This window comes from Scyliorhinus torazame, chromosome 21, assembly GCF_047496885.1.
Source record: "Scyliorhinus torazame isolate Kashiwa2021f chromosome 21, sScyTor2.1, whole genome shotgun sequence".
Classification (NCBI taxonomy): Eukaryota; Metazoa; Chordata; class Chondrichthyes; order Carcharhiniformes; family Scyliorhinidae; genus Scyliorhinus; species Scyliorhinus torazame.
Genome location: NC_092727.1, coordinates 113,215,216 through 113,231,883, shown reverse-complemented (window position 1 = coordinate 113,231,883; position 16,668 = coordinate 113,215,216). Strand labels below are relative to the sequence as shown.

The 16,668-nt window shown below is 43.7% G+C and overlaps 1 protein-coding gene across 1 annotated transcript in view; it reads left to right on the top strand.

Moving 5' to 3' along the window:
* psme3 (proteasome activator subunit 3) overlaps window positions 1–6,079 on the top strand; it is a 48,619-nt gene extending 42,540 nt beyond the window's left edge. The window contains exons 10-11 of the mRNA XM_072487292.1: window positions 1,949–2,035; window positions 5,042–6,079. Coding sequence (XP_072343393.1) covers window positions 1,949–2,035; window positions 5,042–5,122 — 168 coding nt within the window. The 3' untranslated portion in view covers window positions 5,123–6,079. The remainder of the gene's footprint in view (window positions 1–1,948; window positions 2,036–5,041) is intronic.
* The last annotated feature ends 10,589 nt before the right edge of the window (window positions 6,080–16,668 follow it).

Here is a 16,668-nt window from a genome sequence, read left to right as displayed (position 1 = left end):
TCTGTGTATATGCTGCTGGCACCCAGCTTTACCTCACCACCACTTATCTCAACCCGCTGTCTCCAAATTGTCAGACTGTTTATCTGACATCCAATACTGAATGAGGGGAACATTTTTCCGAACAAATATTGGGAAGACCAAAGTCTTCGGTCTTGCCACAAACCCTGCTCCCTCATCACCAATTCCCTTGCTTTCTCGGGCAATTGTATGAGGCTGAACCACACTTTGCAACCTCTTGGGTTGTGTTTGCCCTGGGGGGGTCTTTTAAGCATATTCACGGTGTCGTTAAGATTGCCTCTTTCCACCTTGATAACATTGGCAAATCCACCCTGATTTTTAATGGCTAGAACGCTGCCTATGCCTTGAGCTGCCTCGGCCCTAAGCTTTGGAAATCCCTCCCTAAACTCTCTGCCTCTTTTTCCTCCTTTAAAACACTCCTTGAAGCCTACCTCTTTGAATAATCCTTGGTTATCCAACCTAATATCTCCTCATGTGGCCAAGTGTCATATTTTGGTTTCTATCTCATTGTGAAGTGCCTCAGGATGCTTTATTACATTGCAGATAATATACAAGTTCAAGCTATTAAAAAATGGAGAGAGGCGAAGGTTCTGCTTTACTCATATATTTAAAAAACAAATCGTCTCTGGTAGTGCTAATTAAAATTCAGGGCAATGAGCTGTACTCCAAAGTCACTAAATGCAGCATGTATAGAGCTGCCTGCGCAAACTGGAAATCCAAGGACTGAATTCAGAGTCCGGGAACATTAGGCACGTGACCGGAAAAGAAAAAGTCATTTTCAAAACCAACACCATTAAAGGCACACTTTAATTGCTTGTGGTCAGAGGCAATAGGACAGTATATATTTTAAAATTTAAAAAACAGTCTATTAGTCAAAAATACTAAATGGAATTATGCATTAAGAAATGCGTTTTGTAAGATGACTGAATTACTTAGCACTGATATGCCATCCCTTACTTAACTCGTTATAAAATCTCAATTAGATAGGAGCTCATTTGTGGACTTGTTTTGAAAACTTTTATTGCTTCCACAGCCTGGGTGCACATCTAGCCAAGGTTAATTGAGAGGGGATCTTCAGAGCTGAGGTGGAATGAGGTTCGGACAATCTCTTCCTAGTTCCCACTGGTTAGGGGTCCGCTGCAGTCGTACTCCTGGCAGCCGCAATGTTCTTCAGAAGTTGAAATTAAATCGCTGTTGCAACAGATTAAAGTGAACCAACTTTGAAACTGATCCATGTGATACCTACCTTGAGAGTATTTGCTGCTGACATTAACTGAAAAATTGAATTCTTAAAAAAAATAAAACATACAACTCCATCTACAGAATTCACGTCAAACATTGCCAGAGGATATGTTTTCCTATTTACATTTAATGCTAACTCTATGAACAGAGTTCCACATGCCGCCACATATATTACTGAACTGCATCTAATATTTAATGTTATTTTCATTGTGGTGAAGGCTGGTTATTTTTTTCCAGTAATGAGACTTTTGAATCTCTCTGACACACTGGCACAATAGGTTTTTCTTTTGTGGAAATTTGGCAATTCTTTTGGCTCCTCTCCTCAACATTAACTCCTGCCGGGTCTAGCTTCTTTGTCAGATAGCTGCCAACACCTCTTCCAAAGCCTTCACTCCATTTATGAGCATAAACGGTGAGGGCTGTAGGGGGAGGAAGTGTGCCTCTGGAGCAAATTCTGTCCTCACTTCGAGTCCACAATGCACACTGAGTTCAGGAGATTATGGTTGACTTGCCCTCCTGTAACCCACGGATGCCGCGGTCAGTTGCAATGTCACTGTTGCCAAATCGGCTAATTCATGATCTTCAGAATGGTGGGTAGCTTTAGCTGCTGGACACTTGAGAATTAATCAGTTTGCAGCCTTGTCTGAAAAAGAAGCTGGAGAAATAATTTACCTGCTTTGGATTTTAGGAAGATTACCGTCGCACAGTGTCCGAAATTGATGAAAAGGAATACATCAGTCTTCGATTAATTGTTTCTGAACTGAGAAATCAATATGTAAGTATACATTCAGTACAGATGTACAATGATTTAATCAAAACTGTTTTATTTTTTAAACTTCTGCAGCTTTAGCATGATAGTGATCTCTTATTCTATCACTTCCTCGCCCACTCCTTAAAAATCTCTCCAGCAAGACTGCCGCCACATTATAACCTTTCCTGGGCTTTCTCCGGAGACGTGCCCTGATATGCACTGGGTGGTCTCCGTTCATAGTGGAGAGTGGGAATTTGCCCTGTGGATAATTGCAGGTGCATTCCAGTGTTTCCGTCTTCCGTGCTGCAGTATGTTTACTGAAACCTATGTATGTGAACTTTGATCATGATATTGGTTGAAGAACCCTGAATACTGACATTATCAACTTTTCAGATGCATTGCTGACAATAATACTACTTCTCTCAAGTTATAAAATTAAATGGATATTAATGGTCCAATGATATAGCTGTTCTTTGTTTTGCAACCTGGGTGCAAATTTCATCCAGATTGACTGGCTGACTGGATAAGCATCCGCTCTCTGCTGATCAAAGGGTGAAGTGAAATTGGGCAGTTTCAGTCCAACTCCAATCCAGTAAAAACTTGTGAAGTTTCAGGATTGACTAGTGTGGGACATGGTGAATTCCTACTGGCAAAGTGGCTCCCAAAACACATTGTGCAAAAGTCATTGTTGAGGACAATTTTAAACAAGTCTCACATCCTCCTGTGCAGAGTCTGTACATCCTCCCCGTGTGTGCGTGAGTTTCCTCCGGGTGCTCCGGTTTCCTCCCACAGTCCAAAGATGTGCAGGTTAGGTGGATTGGCCATGATAAATTGCCCTTGGTGTCCAAAATTGCCCTTAGTGTTGGGTGGGGCAACTGGGTTATGGGGATAGGGTGGAGCTGTTGACCTTGGGTAGGGTGCTCTTTCCAAGAGCCGGTGCAGACTCGATGGGCCGAATGGCCTCCTTCTGCACTGTAAATGCTTTGATAATTTATGACCCACGGCTGGCAGCGGATAGTAACGGTCAAGTGCAAAGTAAAATCTACTTTGTTTTTAAATCGTTGCCTAATGAACATCTAGTGACAATCTGTGAGCGACAGAGTTCATCTTTGGGGTTAAGATGGCTGCAAAATCGCATGCCTGCCAATGGAAATTCAGATCCGAGAACATTGTTTACCCTCTTGGATTCTGTAATGAAATACCTGAGATTGACAAAATCATTAACTGACTGATCTAATCAGTGTGCTTCACCAGTGATTCCTGGTGCGATAAACCCAATGGGATTCTTCCCAGTGAGCTTCACCTAACCATCCTGACCGTTGCCCTAGTCCATACGATGGCGTTGGCCAGGCAACAAACAGGATATTTACCAGTTCTACATTTATGTGCTTAAGCTGTCCCGACTTGGATAACTGGGATGGGTTACCCGGATTAGGTAAACCAACCATCCTTGGGAGATTTCCCTGCCTCCGTTTGGAGGCTCCTAAATATGATTTACCGTATTCCAACTGGCGCGTAAAAAACCCAGTAAACCCAACTCTGAAGTTTGAGATGTAGAAATGAATGTCGGGGGAGTGGCACAAAATGCTTGGTGTCGGATACGCCACCCGTTTTGTGTCCCTGCCCGAGGTGAATTTCTACCCTTTTGAGCATTTTTCTCCTTTCCCTATTCATTCCACCCCCATCCCATTCTTTCCAAAATATTATTTTAAACTTTTTCTGTGTCAAACTGAAAACAGGAAATGCCGAAAATGCTCAGTAGGTCTGAAAGCACCTGAGGAAAGATAAACAAAGTTAATGTTCTGGGTTGATGGTCTCTCGTCGTTGTGACGAAACATCCGACTGCTTCATTGATCTAAAACATGGCCCCAGTTTCTCCCTCTGCAGGTGCTACCCAAAACCACTGCGAATGTCTAGCATCCATGGCTTTTGCTTTTGTATTTGTATCGACATATTGGTTTGGAAATTGTGTTTAGTGCATAAAGTAAGTGAAGAGTTGGACGGGTAATTTTGCCTTTTGCTCCTAAAGCAAATAAGTTGATGCTTTTAATCGTCCTGTTGCACCACGGATATTTATAGATACCGTTCAGGTTGAGAGTAGCCTTACTCTGCTGGCTGCTGAGACACTGGAACCTTATGGATCCCATGGAGGTGTTTCGGGTCTGATCAAATCTGCTGCTGTCAAATTACGCAGAGCTGGCGTTTGAGCATGGGGACACTTTTTTGCTGCAGGACTGTACTCCCAAAGTTCCCTTCTATCACACTCTTGGGTTTTAAAGCTTACGTGGTCATCTATTCAGAGCTATTTTTAAACCCGGATATGAAAAAGATGCGTCAAGTAACGTTTTAGCCGATTTATTCTCCAAAACCAGATGATGCAAAGCAACTTTCAGTCCATGTGGCGAAGGTCCCTGTATCCAAAAATATGAGCCACTCGCAGTTTCTAGCACCTGCAGCTTTGTTCAATTGAATGTGAGCAAAAGAGCACTTCACCGGTAGGTTGCATTTTGGGGTTATGCAGACTTCCAGGTGGGAATAATAGAATTTCCTGGTCGCTGAGGATCTCAATTGCTATACCTTAAAATTGAGTGGAATACAGTTGTCATTTCTCCATATTAGTGAATTCCTGCGCTGTACCCAACAGATGCAAAGTGTGGAGAAGCAGCATTTCCACTGGTTGATACTGCTCTCGCTCATCTGGGCAAACCTCTTGAGGCAGAGACCCGAGACTCTACAATGGGGCACAAATAAACTCTTAGGTGGATTGGCTGTGCTAAATTCCCTTAGTATGCAAAAGGTTAGGTGGGGTTATGGGATAGGTGTATTGCTATTTCAGAGGATCAGCGCAGGTGCGATGGGCCGAATGGCCTCCTCCTGCACTGCAGTGATTCTATGACTTACACCCAGACAGTCTAGTTTGATTTGAATCCAGGTTGCATAGATGTAAAGCTGCTAATTTACTGTTCTCATTGTTATCCAAGGAAGATGACATTGTAAATTTTAAAGCATCGCATTTTGTCCCCATAACAGGTAACATTACATGATATGATCATCAAAAATATTGAGAAAATCAAACGACCCAGGAACAGCAACACTGATGCACTGTACTAACGTGTGCGTGCTTCGTGAATTGGAATCCAACCTTTGTAACCCCAAATATAAGACCGTGAATGCCTTGGCTTTGTTACGTGAGATTGGTCTTGTTGAGATGGAAAGAATGGATTGAAAAATGAAGCACAGAGTTCTTTGCATTTTAGTGAAATAGCTGAAAAGGGATTTCCATTCATCTTTTATTTTTTTTTTGTGATGTATAGAGGTTTTTAATCCTCAGGAATTCTTTCTCATTTTGCTTGACAGATCTCTTTGTAATGTACAGTGTTAGTGATCTTAGCAAAGAATTCTGTTTAGAAGCACGGTTCATTTCAACACATGGTATTTTTCTGTTTCTTGCACATCCTTCCCTCATTTTTAAAAAAAGTTACAGTTCACGAATGATGATGTATAAAATATCCTGTAAATGCTGAACGATTAGTCGTGTACAGCTTTTGTATACAGGAAAATAGCCACAGAACACTGGCCACATGTCTGCAGGCTGCTAATGGTACAAAGGAGCACCTATTGCACCGTATTTTATGATAAACCTACTGACCTGTCCCCTGATCACCTGTGAACATTTCTGTTGATAAGTATTTGAATGTTAAGTTGTGCTGTGTGCTTAGTGTGAACCTCCATAGTGGGGATAAATGAAGTTTTAAATTCTACGTAAATTACGTATTGCTATGATTTTTCTAATTACCCTAAATTAGGATACCGAGTTGTTGGCTCCAGTTTAACTTCCTCAGCTTCCTTTTTCTCGTGAAATCGCTCGCAGTTTTTAAACTCCCATCTCTGCACTTTTGCAGTACTCACTGTCCCCCATCCACTTCTTTTCTTGCAAGAGTTGAGAATGTTGTGCTCATTAGTCAAGAACTTGTGGGGTGGAACGCAAATCAAAATTTACTGTTGAGCCCAACTTTCAGACCATGACTTACAAAACTATATAAGACCTAATAAAACATTCCTCCCAGATGACGTGTGTTGGGATTTCTGTCTGATGATGTGTGCAGTAACTTTGTATTTTGTAAGCTGATCACCCTGCACAATGCAGTTACGGGAACATTGCTCCGAGGACTACACAACAAAACATGGTTTAATGAAGATTGACGTTGAGGTGCTAACAGACGAGCTAGTCTGCTGGGTTTATACAATTAGCATTAAATTAAAATAGATTCATTTTTAACTAATTTAAGAATACTGTCCTCCTTAGATTTGTCTTTCAAACTCTTCATTTAATTTGCGTTTTTTCACTTGACTTGCTTTCTTATCGTTTATCACCCTCTTTGCACCAGGGTTTGCCGCAAATCTGGGTAACCAAAGCCAACTGAAGTACTAAAATATAATGGTGGCTTAGAAACCCAATTAACTGTGCATTCTGTTGAAATCATTAAAGTCTCCAGCAAAGTCGAAATGATGATGTGACTTGCGCATAATTAGCAGCAAATGCAAGCCTTTTCTTCTCAAAAAAGCAGCTTGAATGGAATTTACCTTCCAGAACCACAATGACTTGTCACTCTGGTACTTCATATCTGTTACAAAATGGTTGACTCCTTCAGATTTGAGCAGTTGGTTGATGGGGAAAGCTGGTGTCTGCAGCGGGTTTTATTTTCAACAGTGCAAGCATTGTTCTGATTTACCTTGAACTGGTTAGCATAATGAGGCCACATGGGACCCTGGGGATCTGAGCGCTTTTCTAATGACCCTGTGCAATCTTGAATAGTCCTTTGCAGTAGAGCCTTTTTTAAAAACAAACCATGTCCATAAATTCCTACTTTTCCAGATGTATTCTGCAGCTGCAAGTGGTTTTTAAATTTTTTAAAATTAATTTAAGGAGTGTGGGCGTCGCTGGCTAGGTCTGCTTTTATTGCCCATCCCTAATTGCCCTTGAGATGGTGGTGGTGAGCTGCTGCCTTAAACCACTGCAGTCCCTGTCACCCCAGTAATCCAGATTTCACCGTGAGCCTGAAGCCTTTCTGTTGGTTTCTGCCAGAATAACAGGGGTTCTGTGCCACTTGAATTTTTCTGTTCTCTAGCTTCACTTGGCTAACTTGTAATGCTTTAGGTGTCAGAAAGAATGCCTGCAAATTTTTTTAGTGGGGGGAATTCACAGAAATAATAAACTTGAACGATGCACATCCAAATGAGTTAAAGAAAACATTCTCATTCTACTAATGAGCATGTACATGTTGCTCATTCAAATGAATATAAAGTACAATTTGTGTGATGTGTTCCTCCAAGTAACACAATTCTGTAGCCTAGACATGTCATCTGGTTTGTTTTCTATACAAGCTTCCACTGGTACGATCAGATGCAACTTTACTGAACAGTATAGTCCTGTTACTGTGCTTCCATCTTCATCCTGTAGTACCACATGTGCCCCAATACCAGGCTATAATCTTTTCTCTGCAAAGCACAATGGAAAATTATTTTTGAGTAGGACAGAATCTTAAAGGAAGAATAAGTTTGTAATGGCTGTTTGTGAGTGTGTAGTAACATTTAAAGCGTAGCCAGAATGTAGTAGGCCAGTGGCATTCATCAACAGCTGAAAGAAAATATTTACTTATTGGCAGTGAACTTGTAAATGAAAGGACCAAAAGCTAAATATTCAGTCGTTGTACTTGAATCCCAGCCCTGACTATCTCGACTAAGTCAATTGAGCAGTGAGGGTTTGAGTGAAAACTTGGAGGTAAATAGGATTTATTTCTTTTGTTCCAATGTGTTTGTGAGTTGATGAGTAAAAAAACTGATTGTTACTGCAGCTTGTGTTCAATACCATGGAATGTGTAGCCTTTGCTTGAGATATATGGATTATTAGATGTGGAGATTTGTAAGAGAATTGAGATCTCCCCTGCCATCCCCCTGCCAATAATACTGCTGCACAGAATTTCCGCTCAGAATTTTAAAAAACCTAAAACGTTCTCCTTTATGAAACGATACCTGCAAATGTGTGAATGTAATTTGTAAGCAAGAAAGCAGACATAATGCACTGAGATGTTAAGCTAGAATATGAATATAGATTAGCCATTCCATGTAATAGTGAACTTGTTCTGTTGGAATTTGAATATTTTATTACCTGGTCCAGGCAATAGTTGAAGTTATCTGATTGACTGCTTTACTCTACTTCTGAAACTTCAGCCTGCTTTATATTTTAGATTGTGTCTCTTGGTGTTTTCACTCTGGTCTCAGCAATAAATATTTTGTCACTCGTTATTAATTACTCCTCTTAATTCAAAGATTACCTGAAATGGGGTAAAGGTTACAGCATTCTCTTTGGCATCCATGTATCTTTTTGCAAACTTCACTAGACTTAAAATAAATCAATTTAGCATAGTTCCTTTTCTAGCACGCTTGTCCCGATAGTGATGTGGAAAAATACTGATCGCTCCAGAAAGACAACCCCTTTCTATTTCTGACTTCTTGCAACAGCCGAGGGGTGTAGTGTGTCAACAGTGCTGTCAAGCAGCATTTACTCCGTAATAGCCTGCCCTGCTGGAACCTAAACTATAATAAAATGTACTCCTTCATCCCACCTATATCTGCACAAATGTTCATACATTTTAAAGGCGAGCACAACGTTACAGAATATATCTTGTTCTTGGTAATTACACAGTCCCTGTAAACCAACTGGTCAGGCACACCCCACTCAGAAACCCAGTGACCAATGTGACCCAATAGCCCCCCCATGATTATCCTATTGTAAATCAACTGGTCTCACTGGAACTCCAATTTCTACAGTTTCTAAACCACTCTTGACAAAACATGCCACGGAATATTCGCTCTCATAGTGCTTTCTCTCAGATGTTCACTTCCAGGATTTCAACCTCTTTCCAGTATTCCTCTGCCTTGGTTTGCCACATGCATTCAAGCTTCTACACGATCTCTCGGGTGCCTAGCCATGGCAACAGAACATCATTGCTTCGCAGGTCATGCTAAGGTCACTAAACCTGGGATTACTGCAGATTTCTGGCTTCTCACTAACCAACCTCACCAAGGGTGTGCATTTCAGCTCTCTGCAAGTAGGAGCCTCTCTGTGCCCTTTGTTCAATTTCCAGTTCCTTTTGTCCCTTTGACTTTAGTCTTCCTGAGATTTCTCTTTTCATTCCCTGGTTTCTGACACTATCTGTTCTTTGGCTTCTTGGGGCCTACTTTCTTGCCCTTACTCTATTGGCCTGCTTCTCGTCTGGCAGTATCTGAGAGCTGCTACCTCTCCAGCCATCTGGTTCCAACTGCTACTAGGTGCAGCTTAAAACTAAACTCAGCATCCATGCTAGTCGACATTTGCTTGCTTTCCCGTTGTAAGCCCTTTAAACACAATGCCCTTTAAACAGTGCAGACAATGGTATGAAATTAAACCAAAACCCACAGGCATGCACGCATCTTTGTTTAACATGAATCTTAACTAAAGTTTTAACCCTTTCTTACACACAAACACAAAATTAAACGTGTTATAACTTATTTCTAATATCCAAAAATACAAATATAATTACTTAAAAGTTGCCAGTTTTCTGACATTAGTAATGCTCAATTTAGGTTCCACCAGGGCCACTCTGCTCTTGATGTCAGTCTGAATCCAAACATGGACAAAGAACTGAACTCTGGGTGAGTTCATAGTGACTGTCCTTGACATCAAGGCAGCATTTGACGAAGTATGGCATCAAGGAGCCCTAGCAAAACTTGGAGTCAATGGGAATTTTGTAAAGCTCTCCACTGGTTGGAGTCATACCTAGTACAAAGGAAGATATTTGTGTTTGTTGGAGGTCAATCATTTATTTTCTGGGACATCGCTGCAGGTGTTCGTCAGGGTAGACCAACAATCTTCAGTTGCTTCATCAACTACCTTCCCTCCATCATAAGGCCCATAGTGGGAATGTTGCGAATCATTGCACAATGTTCAGTATTATTTGCGACTCCACCAATCCTGAAGCAGTCTATATTCATGTGCAGCAAGACCTGGACAATGATCTGGTTTGGGTGGGTAAGGGGCAATAAACATACAAGCCACAGGTTCCAGGCAATGACTGTCTCAGAAACTGCTCAAAACTGTGGCTGCATGAGAAAGTCTTAGAAGGCTGGGAATTCTGTGGAGAGTAACTTGCCACCTGACTCTCCAAAGCCTGTCCGCCAACTACAAGCTATAAGTCAAGTATGTAATGGAATACTCCGTTTGCCTGGATGAGTGCAGCTCCAACAGCATTCAAGAAGCTCAATACCATTCAGGAAAAGCAGTCTCCTTGATTGGCAGTCCATTCACTACCTTAAATGTTCACTCCCTCCACTACCAATATACAATGGCAGTGTGTATAGTCATGATGTGGAAATGCCGGTGTTGGACTGGGGTGAGCACAGTAAGAAGTCTTACAACACCGGGTTAAAATCCGACAGGTTTGTTTCAAACACTAGCTTTCAGAGCACTGCTCCTTCCTCAGGAGAATGAAGAGGTATGTCCCAGAAACATGTATGTACATCTGGCCTGGGCTTGCGAAATCCTACCAACTGTCCTGCCTTGAGACAATTCACACCTCTTTAACCTGGGGTTACCCCTATCTCTGGATATGTAAACACTTAATTAACTGCAAATGCTCGCATTCTAAGCATTGTCTTGCATCTTTAAATTTGTCTATATATTATATATATATATATATATGTATGTTTCTGGAACATACCTCTTCATTCACCTGAGGAAGGAGCAGTGCTCCAAAAGCTAGTGTTTGAAACAAACCTGTTGGACTTTAACCTGGTGTTGTAAGACTTCTTACAGTGTGTATAGTATGCAAGATGCACTGCAGCAACTCATCGAAGTATCTTTGGCAGTACCTCCCTAACACATGACCCCTGCTACTTAGAAGGACAAGGGAAGCAGATGCATGAGAACACCACCACTTACAAGATCTCCAGGCTGCACACCATCCTGACTTGGAATTATATCACTGTTCATTCATTGTCGCTGGGTCAAAATCCTGGAGCTCCCTTCCTAACAAGACTGGGTGTGCCCACAACACATGGATTACAGCGGTTCAAAAAGGCTGCTCCACTATCACCTTCTCAAGAACAATTGCAAGTGGACAATAAATGCGATACCCACATCCTGTTAAAAAAAAAACCTGGCATTCTGCAATGGGGTCTACTTCAACAAGGAGTACAAGGTACAGTGTAATGGGTCTGGACCAGAACCCCAATTTTGGTTAAGATCCTGAACTAGTACTCAACTATTTGCATTTGGTAAAACTGAGGAAATGTTTCTGCATCACAGGACTGATACCACTGAGCAGTAGGTAGCTTTTATGTCAGGGGCTGGTTTAGCTGGTGGGTTAGACAGCTGGTTTGTGATGCAGAACAAGGCCAGCAGCACGGGTTCAATTCCCGTACCAGCTGAGAATTCTGAATTCTTCCTCTGTACCCGAGCAGATGGCGGCTAGAGGCTTTTCACAGTAACTTCATTGCAGTGTGTAGCCATGTAAAATGGCTGCGTTCCGATTAATCTGGCCAAAACCCAGTTTGAAATGGCTAACCCGAAAGACCGCTGGGAAAAGCAGGTAACAAGACACAAGCAGGCAGCTGCAGACAGTATTGCATATTTGGCTCTGGGGAAGTTAGCCCAGATCGATACTCAGGGCTATCAACAGCCCATCAACCCAGGTATTTGCAGTTACATTCAGGACTGTTTGCAGCCCATCTATTCAGACATCTGCAGTTAAATCGGCTATCCCTGGGAACAATTGCAACATATTAGCAATTGAATACCGGGCCAGACCTGTCGGCGCCTGCAGTGGCCGAAACAAAGACAGGTGAGCGACCATCCCCCGATCGAAGAATCGCCTCACCATTGGACACATCGACCCCAGGGATTGGGAACGAATCCAATCACTTGGGACTCAGGGTCAAGAGCCGCCCCGGGAGGGGGAAGCCCCTGGGCCCTATAAAAGTGAGGGGCCAAGTTCAGATCTCTCTCTCCTCTTCGCCTGCTCGAGACCTTCGCAAGAACAGCAACCGGCAACTGTAAGTTTGAATCCAGCGATCGCTATCCGGTAGAGACACCTAGCCACTGACCTGTAGCAGCCTTTTGAATCCCGCGGGCCAGATCTGATTGGACAAGCCTTTCGTTTCCCTGACCTGGTGGGCTCTTCCTAAGTTAAGTATTGGCCAGTAGTGATAGGTTTATTATATAGATAATAGTATTAGTATATTAATATTGCTTGTTGTATATAATAAATGACCGTTGTTTTAATCCTTACTAAGCGGTATGCTGTATTATTAATCATAACCTGAACTTGAACCACGTGGCGGTATCATAAAGATACCTGGCGACTCATGAGCAAAGATGACGTAATCAGAGCAAATAGACTAAGGTTAAAAAGAGCAACAAGTGTTAATGTAAGTCTACTTGTGACAAAAAAGATTATTATTATTAAGTATGTTGGTGTGTTGAGGGAAGAAGATTGTACTTACTGGTTGTTGCAATTGTATAGGGTGCCGATGAGGCCACATCTGGAGTATTGTGTCCAGTTTTGGTCTGCTTATTTGACAAAGGATGTGATGTCATTGGAGGCAGTTCAGAGGAGGTCACCAGATTTATTCCAGGGACGAAAGGGTTGACATATGAGCAGAGATTAAACAGTTGGGTTTATATTCGCTGGAGTTTAGAAGGATGAGAGGGGACCTGATTGAGATATATAAAATACTAAAAGGGATTGATAAAGTAAACATGGACCAAATGGGGCAATCCAGAAGAAGAGGTTGCAGATGTAGGTTGTGAGGCGGTAGATTTAAAAGATGATGAGGAACTACTTCTCGCAGAGAGTGGTGAATTTGTGGAACTCGCTGCTCCATAGTGCAGTGGAATCGGAATCATTAAATGGTTTCAAGAAGGATAGATATAGTTCTGATTAAAAGCCAGATTAAACAGATATGGGGAACAGGTGGGGAGGTGGATTTGAGACCAGGAAGAGATCAGCCATGATCTGATTGACTGGCGCAGCAGGCTCGAAGGGCTGAATTCCCTGCTTCTGCTCCTAATTTCTATGTTCCTATGAACTGTGAATGGTTCAGGCCATTCTGTGATGAACACCTCAAGAATGGGCTTTTTGGATATTTCAGGACCTGGGATGTGGGGAGGATTGGAGAGAGTGGGTGTGGTGGTGAGTGGCAGCTGCTGCTTGTTGATCTGAAGTAGGTATTTGTTCCTTATTCTCCCACTGTAACTCCTTGAGATATATTCTATTTTCCATGGCAATGTATTGAAAGGTACAGAAAGCACAGCAGGCAGGGTGGTACTGTAACATGTCCAGACACTTCCAAACAATAAAAACAATGCTTCAGAATACCAATATTCTTTATGATGGACATAATAGGACAGGGATCACCCGTTGCCTTATGCCAGTTGTTGTGCTGAGCTATTGCAAGTGAGTCGTTGCCCAGGGCAACATGGGTATCTGATTGCCATAGATCCAACTCTTTATTGTGTTAAAACTGAAAGTGATGACATGAGCTACAAGCCACACAAAAGGTGGCTCCTGCCAGGGCCCTCGTATTTTGATGTCTTTTGCCCGTTTTTTCGGGAAATATTTAGTTCCAACCCAGCAGGTTAATGTGCAGAACAGATAGTCGATAGTATATTGGCAGGAGCATCGGCGAAAATGGCCATAGGAAAGAAACCCCTGGCTGGTAGCCCGACAAAGGAATCTGGGGGAGGAAAGATTGCGGAGACGGTTGCATCCATCACATTGGAGATACTGGTGGTGGTGATGGCGCAGGAGTTGACGAGGTTTGGAAGGCAACTGGATGGGCAATTTGAGAGGCAAGGAACTTAGATTAAAGAGTCAATTAAAGCCACCATCGAGGAGATGTTGGACCCGATATGAGAGCAGCTGGGCAAGACGGCCAGAGCTGTGAAGGAGCAAGGGGAGATGCTGAAGGGTGTGGTGGAGGCCTTGTAGAGGTATGAAACTGCTTGCCTCATTGGAAGCTGAAATGCTGTTCGTGCCAGAGAGGAATAAGAGCCTGAAAAAAGTTGAGGATCTGGAGAACAGGTCGAGGTGCCTGAATCTGAGTGGTGAGTTTGCCAGAGGGCCAACTGAGTGCTTTTGCAGAGAGGTACTCCCAGTAGGTGGGGGGTTTTCTTCTGTTTCTTTCTCGTGATGCCAAGGTCATGGGGGATGGTAAGGCAGCTGGATTGATGTAGTGTTTGGAGGGGAAGAGGAGCCTGGTAAGGATGCTTTTTAAACATTTAAAGAGTTTGGGAGCCGATGTGGTGTTTTTACAAGAGACCCATTTGCAGGTATGGGACCAGATCAGGGGTATCACGATGGCACAGTGGGTAGCATTGTTGCTTCACAGCTCCAGGATCCGAGGTTCGATTCCCGGCTTGGGTCACTGTCTGTGTGGAGTCTGCACATTCTCCCCATGTCAGCATGGGTTTCCTCCGGGTGCTCCGGATTCCTCCCACATGTCCTGAAAGACGCGCTGTTAGGTAATTTGGACATTCTGAATTCTCCCTCTGTGTACCAGACAAGACGCAGGAATGTGGTGACTAGGGGCTTTTCGCAGTAACTTCATTGCAGTGTTAATGTAAGCCTACTTGTGACAATAAAGATAATAATTATTGCATGGGTGAGCCAGGTGTTTCACTTGGGTTTGATAGTACGGCCTGGGGGGTGGCGGTCTTTATCAATAAAAAGATCCTGTTCTGGGCAGAGAGGATCATAGCTGATCGGGGGATGGTACATGATGATGGCAGGCACAATAGAGGAAGTCGACGATCCTAGTGAACATGTACGCCGCAAATTGGGAGGATGTAATGTTTATGAGGCGGTTGCTGGCTACAGTATCGAATATGGACACCCACCAAATGATTTTGGGGGTTGACATGAACTGTGTGTTGGACACGCAGGTAGATCGCTCCAAGCCGAAGTCGTTTGTCCCAGTTGGGATGGCGAAGGTATTGTCTGTGTTTATGGAGGAGATGGGGGGGGGGGGGGGGCAGATCCGTGGCAGTTTGCACATCCTGGGGAGACGGAGTTCTCATTTTTTTCCTTGAGGCACAAAGTGTATTCAAGGATTGAGTATTTTATTATGAGTCGGACTCTTCGCGCTGGAGTGAAGAAGGCTGAGTACTCGCCGATGGTTATTTCAGGACAAAGACCCCGCATTGGGTGGACCTGGCATTGGAGGTCGGTCGGGAGCATCGCAGGAGGTGGCGCATAGGGCTACTGTCGGAAGTGGTTCTGTGTAAGGATATCAAGGGCCATACGGGAGTATGTAGAACATAACAATAACGGGATAGTCTCACCCTCAACTTTGTGGGAGGCATTGAAGGCGTTGGTCAGAGGAGAGATCATAACGTATACGGCCTATGTGGATGGGGAGGGGAGGGAAGAGTGACAGAAATTGGTAGATGAGATTCTGGGGGTGGATCGTAGATATGCGAGGGAACTGACCCCGGAGCTCTTGGTGTGCAGGAGAAAACTGCAAATGCAATTTGACCTGCTGTTCATGGACAGGGTGGTCCACCAATTGAAGTGTTCGCATCAAGGAGACCTGCCTTCCAGAGATAGTGAGGGAGGACCGCACGGGTTTGTGAAGGGACAGAAGTTGTCATCCAGTGTGAGGCAGTTATTGAATGTGGTGCTCACCTCTGCAGCCAGGCCGGAATCCGATATAACCGTATCACTGGACACAGTGATTTGACTGGGTGGAGAGGGGGTATCTCATAAAATTTACAGTGCAGAAGAAGGCCATACGGCCCATCAAGTCTGCACCAGCCCTTGGAAAGAGCACCCGACTCAAGTCCACACCTCCACCCTATCCCAGTAACCCCACTTAACCTTTATGGACACTAAGGGCAATTTATCATGGCCAATCCACCTAACCTGCACGTCTTTGGGAGGAAACCGGAGCACCCGGAGGAAACCCACGCAGACACGGGGAGAACGTGCAGACTCCGCACAGACAGTGACCCTAGCTGGGAATCAAACCTGGGACCCTGGAGCTGTGAAGCAACTGTGCTACCTACTGTGCTACCGTGCTCCCCTGCGTATTGGAGAAGTTTGGGTTTGGGCTTGATTTGTGTCGTGGATATGGTTGCTGTATGCATCCCTGTTTGCCAGTGTTTGTACCAACACGATGAGCCTGGGGTCTTTCTGGTTGCATTAGGTATGAAGCAGGGTAATCTGATGTCTCCCTTCTTGTTTGATTTGGCGACTGAGCCATTGGCCAATGCCTTGAGGGCCTCAAATGGGTGGAGTGGGATTGTTGGAGGGGGAGGGGGAAACATAGGGTATCATTATATGCAGATGATTATTGAGGATTCTGGACTCGTCTGTTGGGAACATTATGAGTATCTTGCAGAGGTTTAGTCCCTTCTCCGGTTACAAAATGAACATAGGGCAGGGCGAATATTTTGTGGTCGCAGAGGGGAGCCCGATTGGCGTTTGGTTAGCGGGCTCTAGTTTTGGATACTTTGGAGGCCAGGTGGCTGGGGACTGGGCGCAGCTACGGAGTCATAGAGCCATAGATGTTTACAGCATGGAAACAGACCCTTCGGCCCAGCTTGTCCATGCCACCCA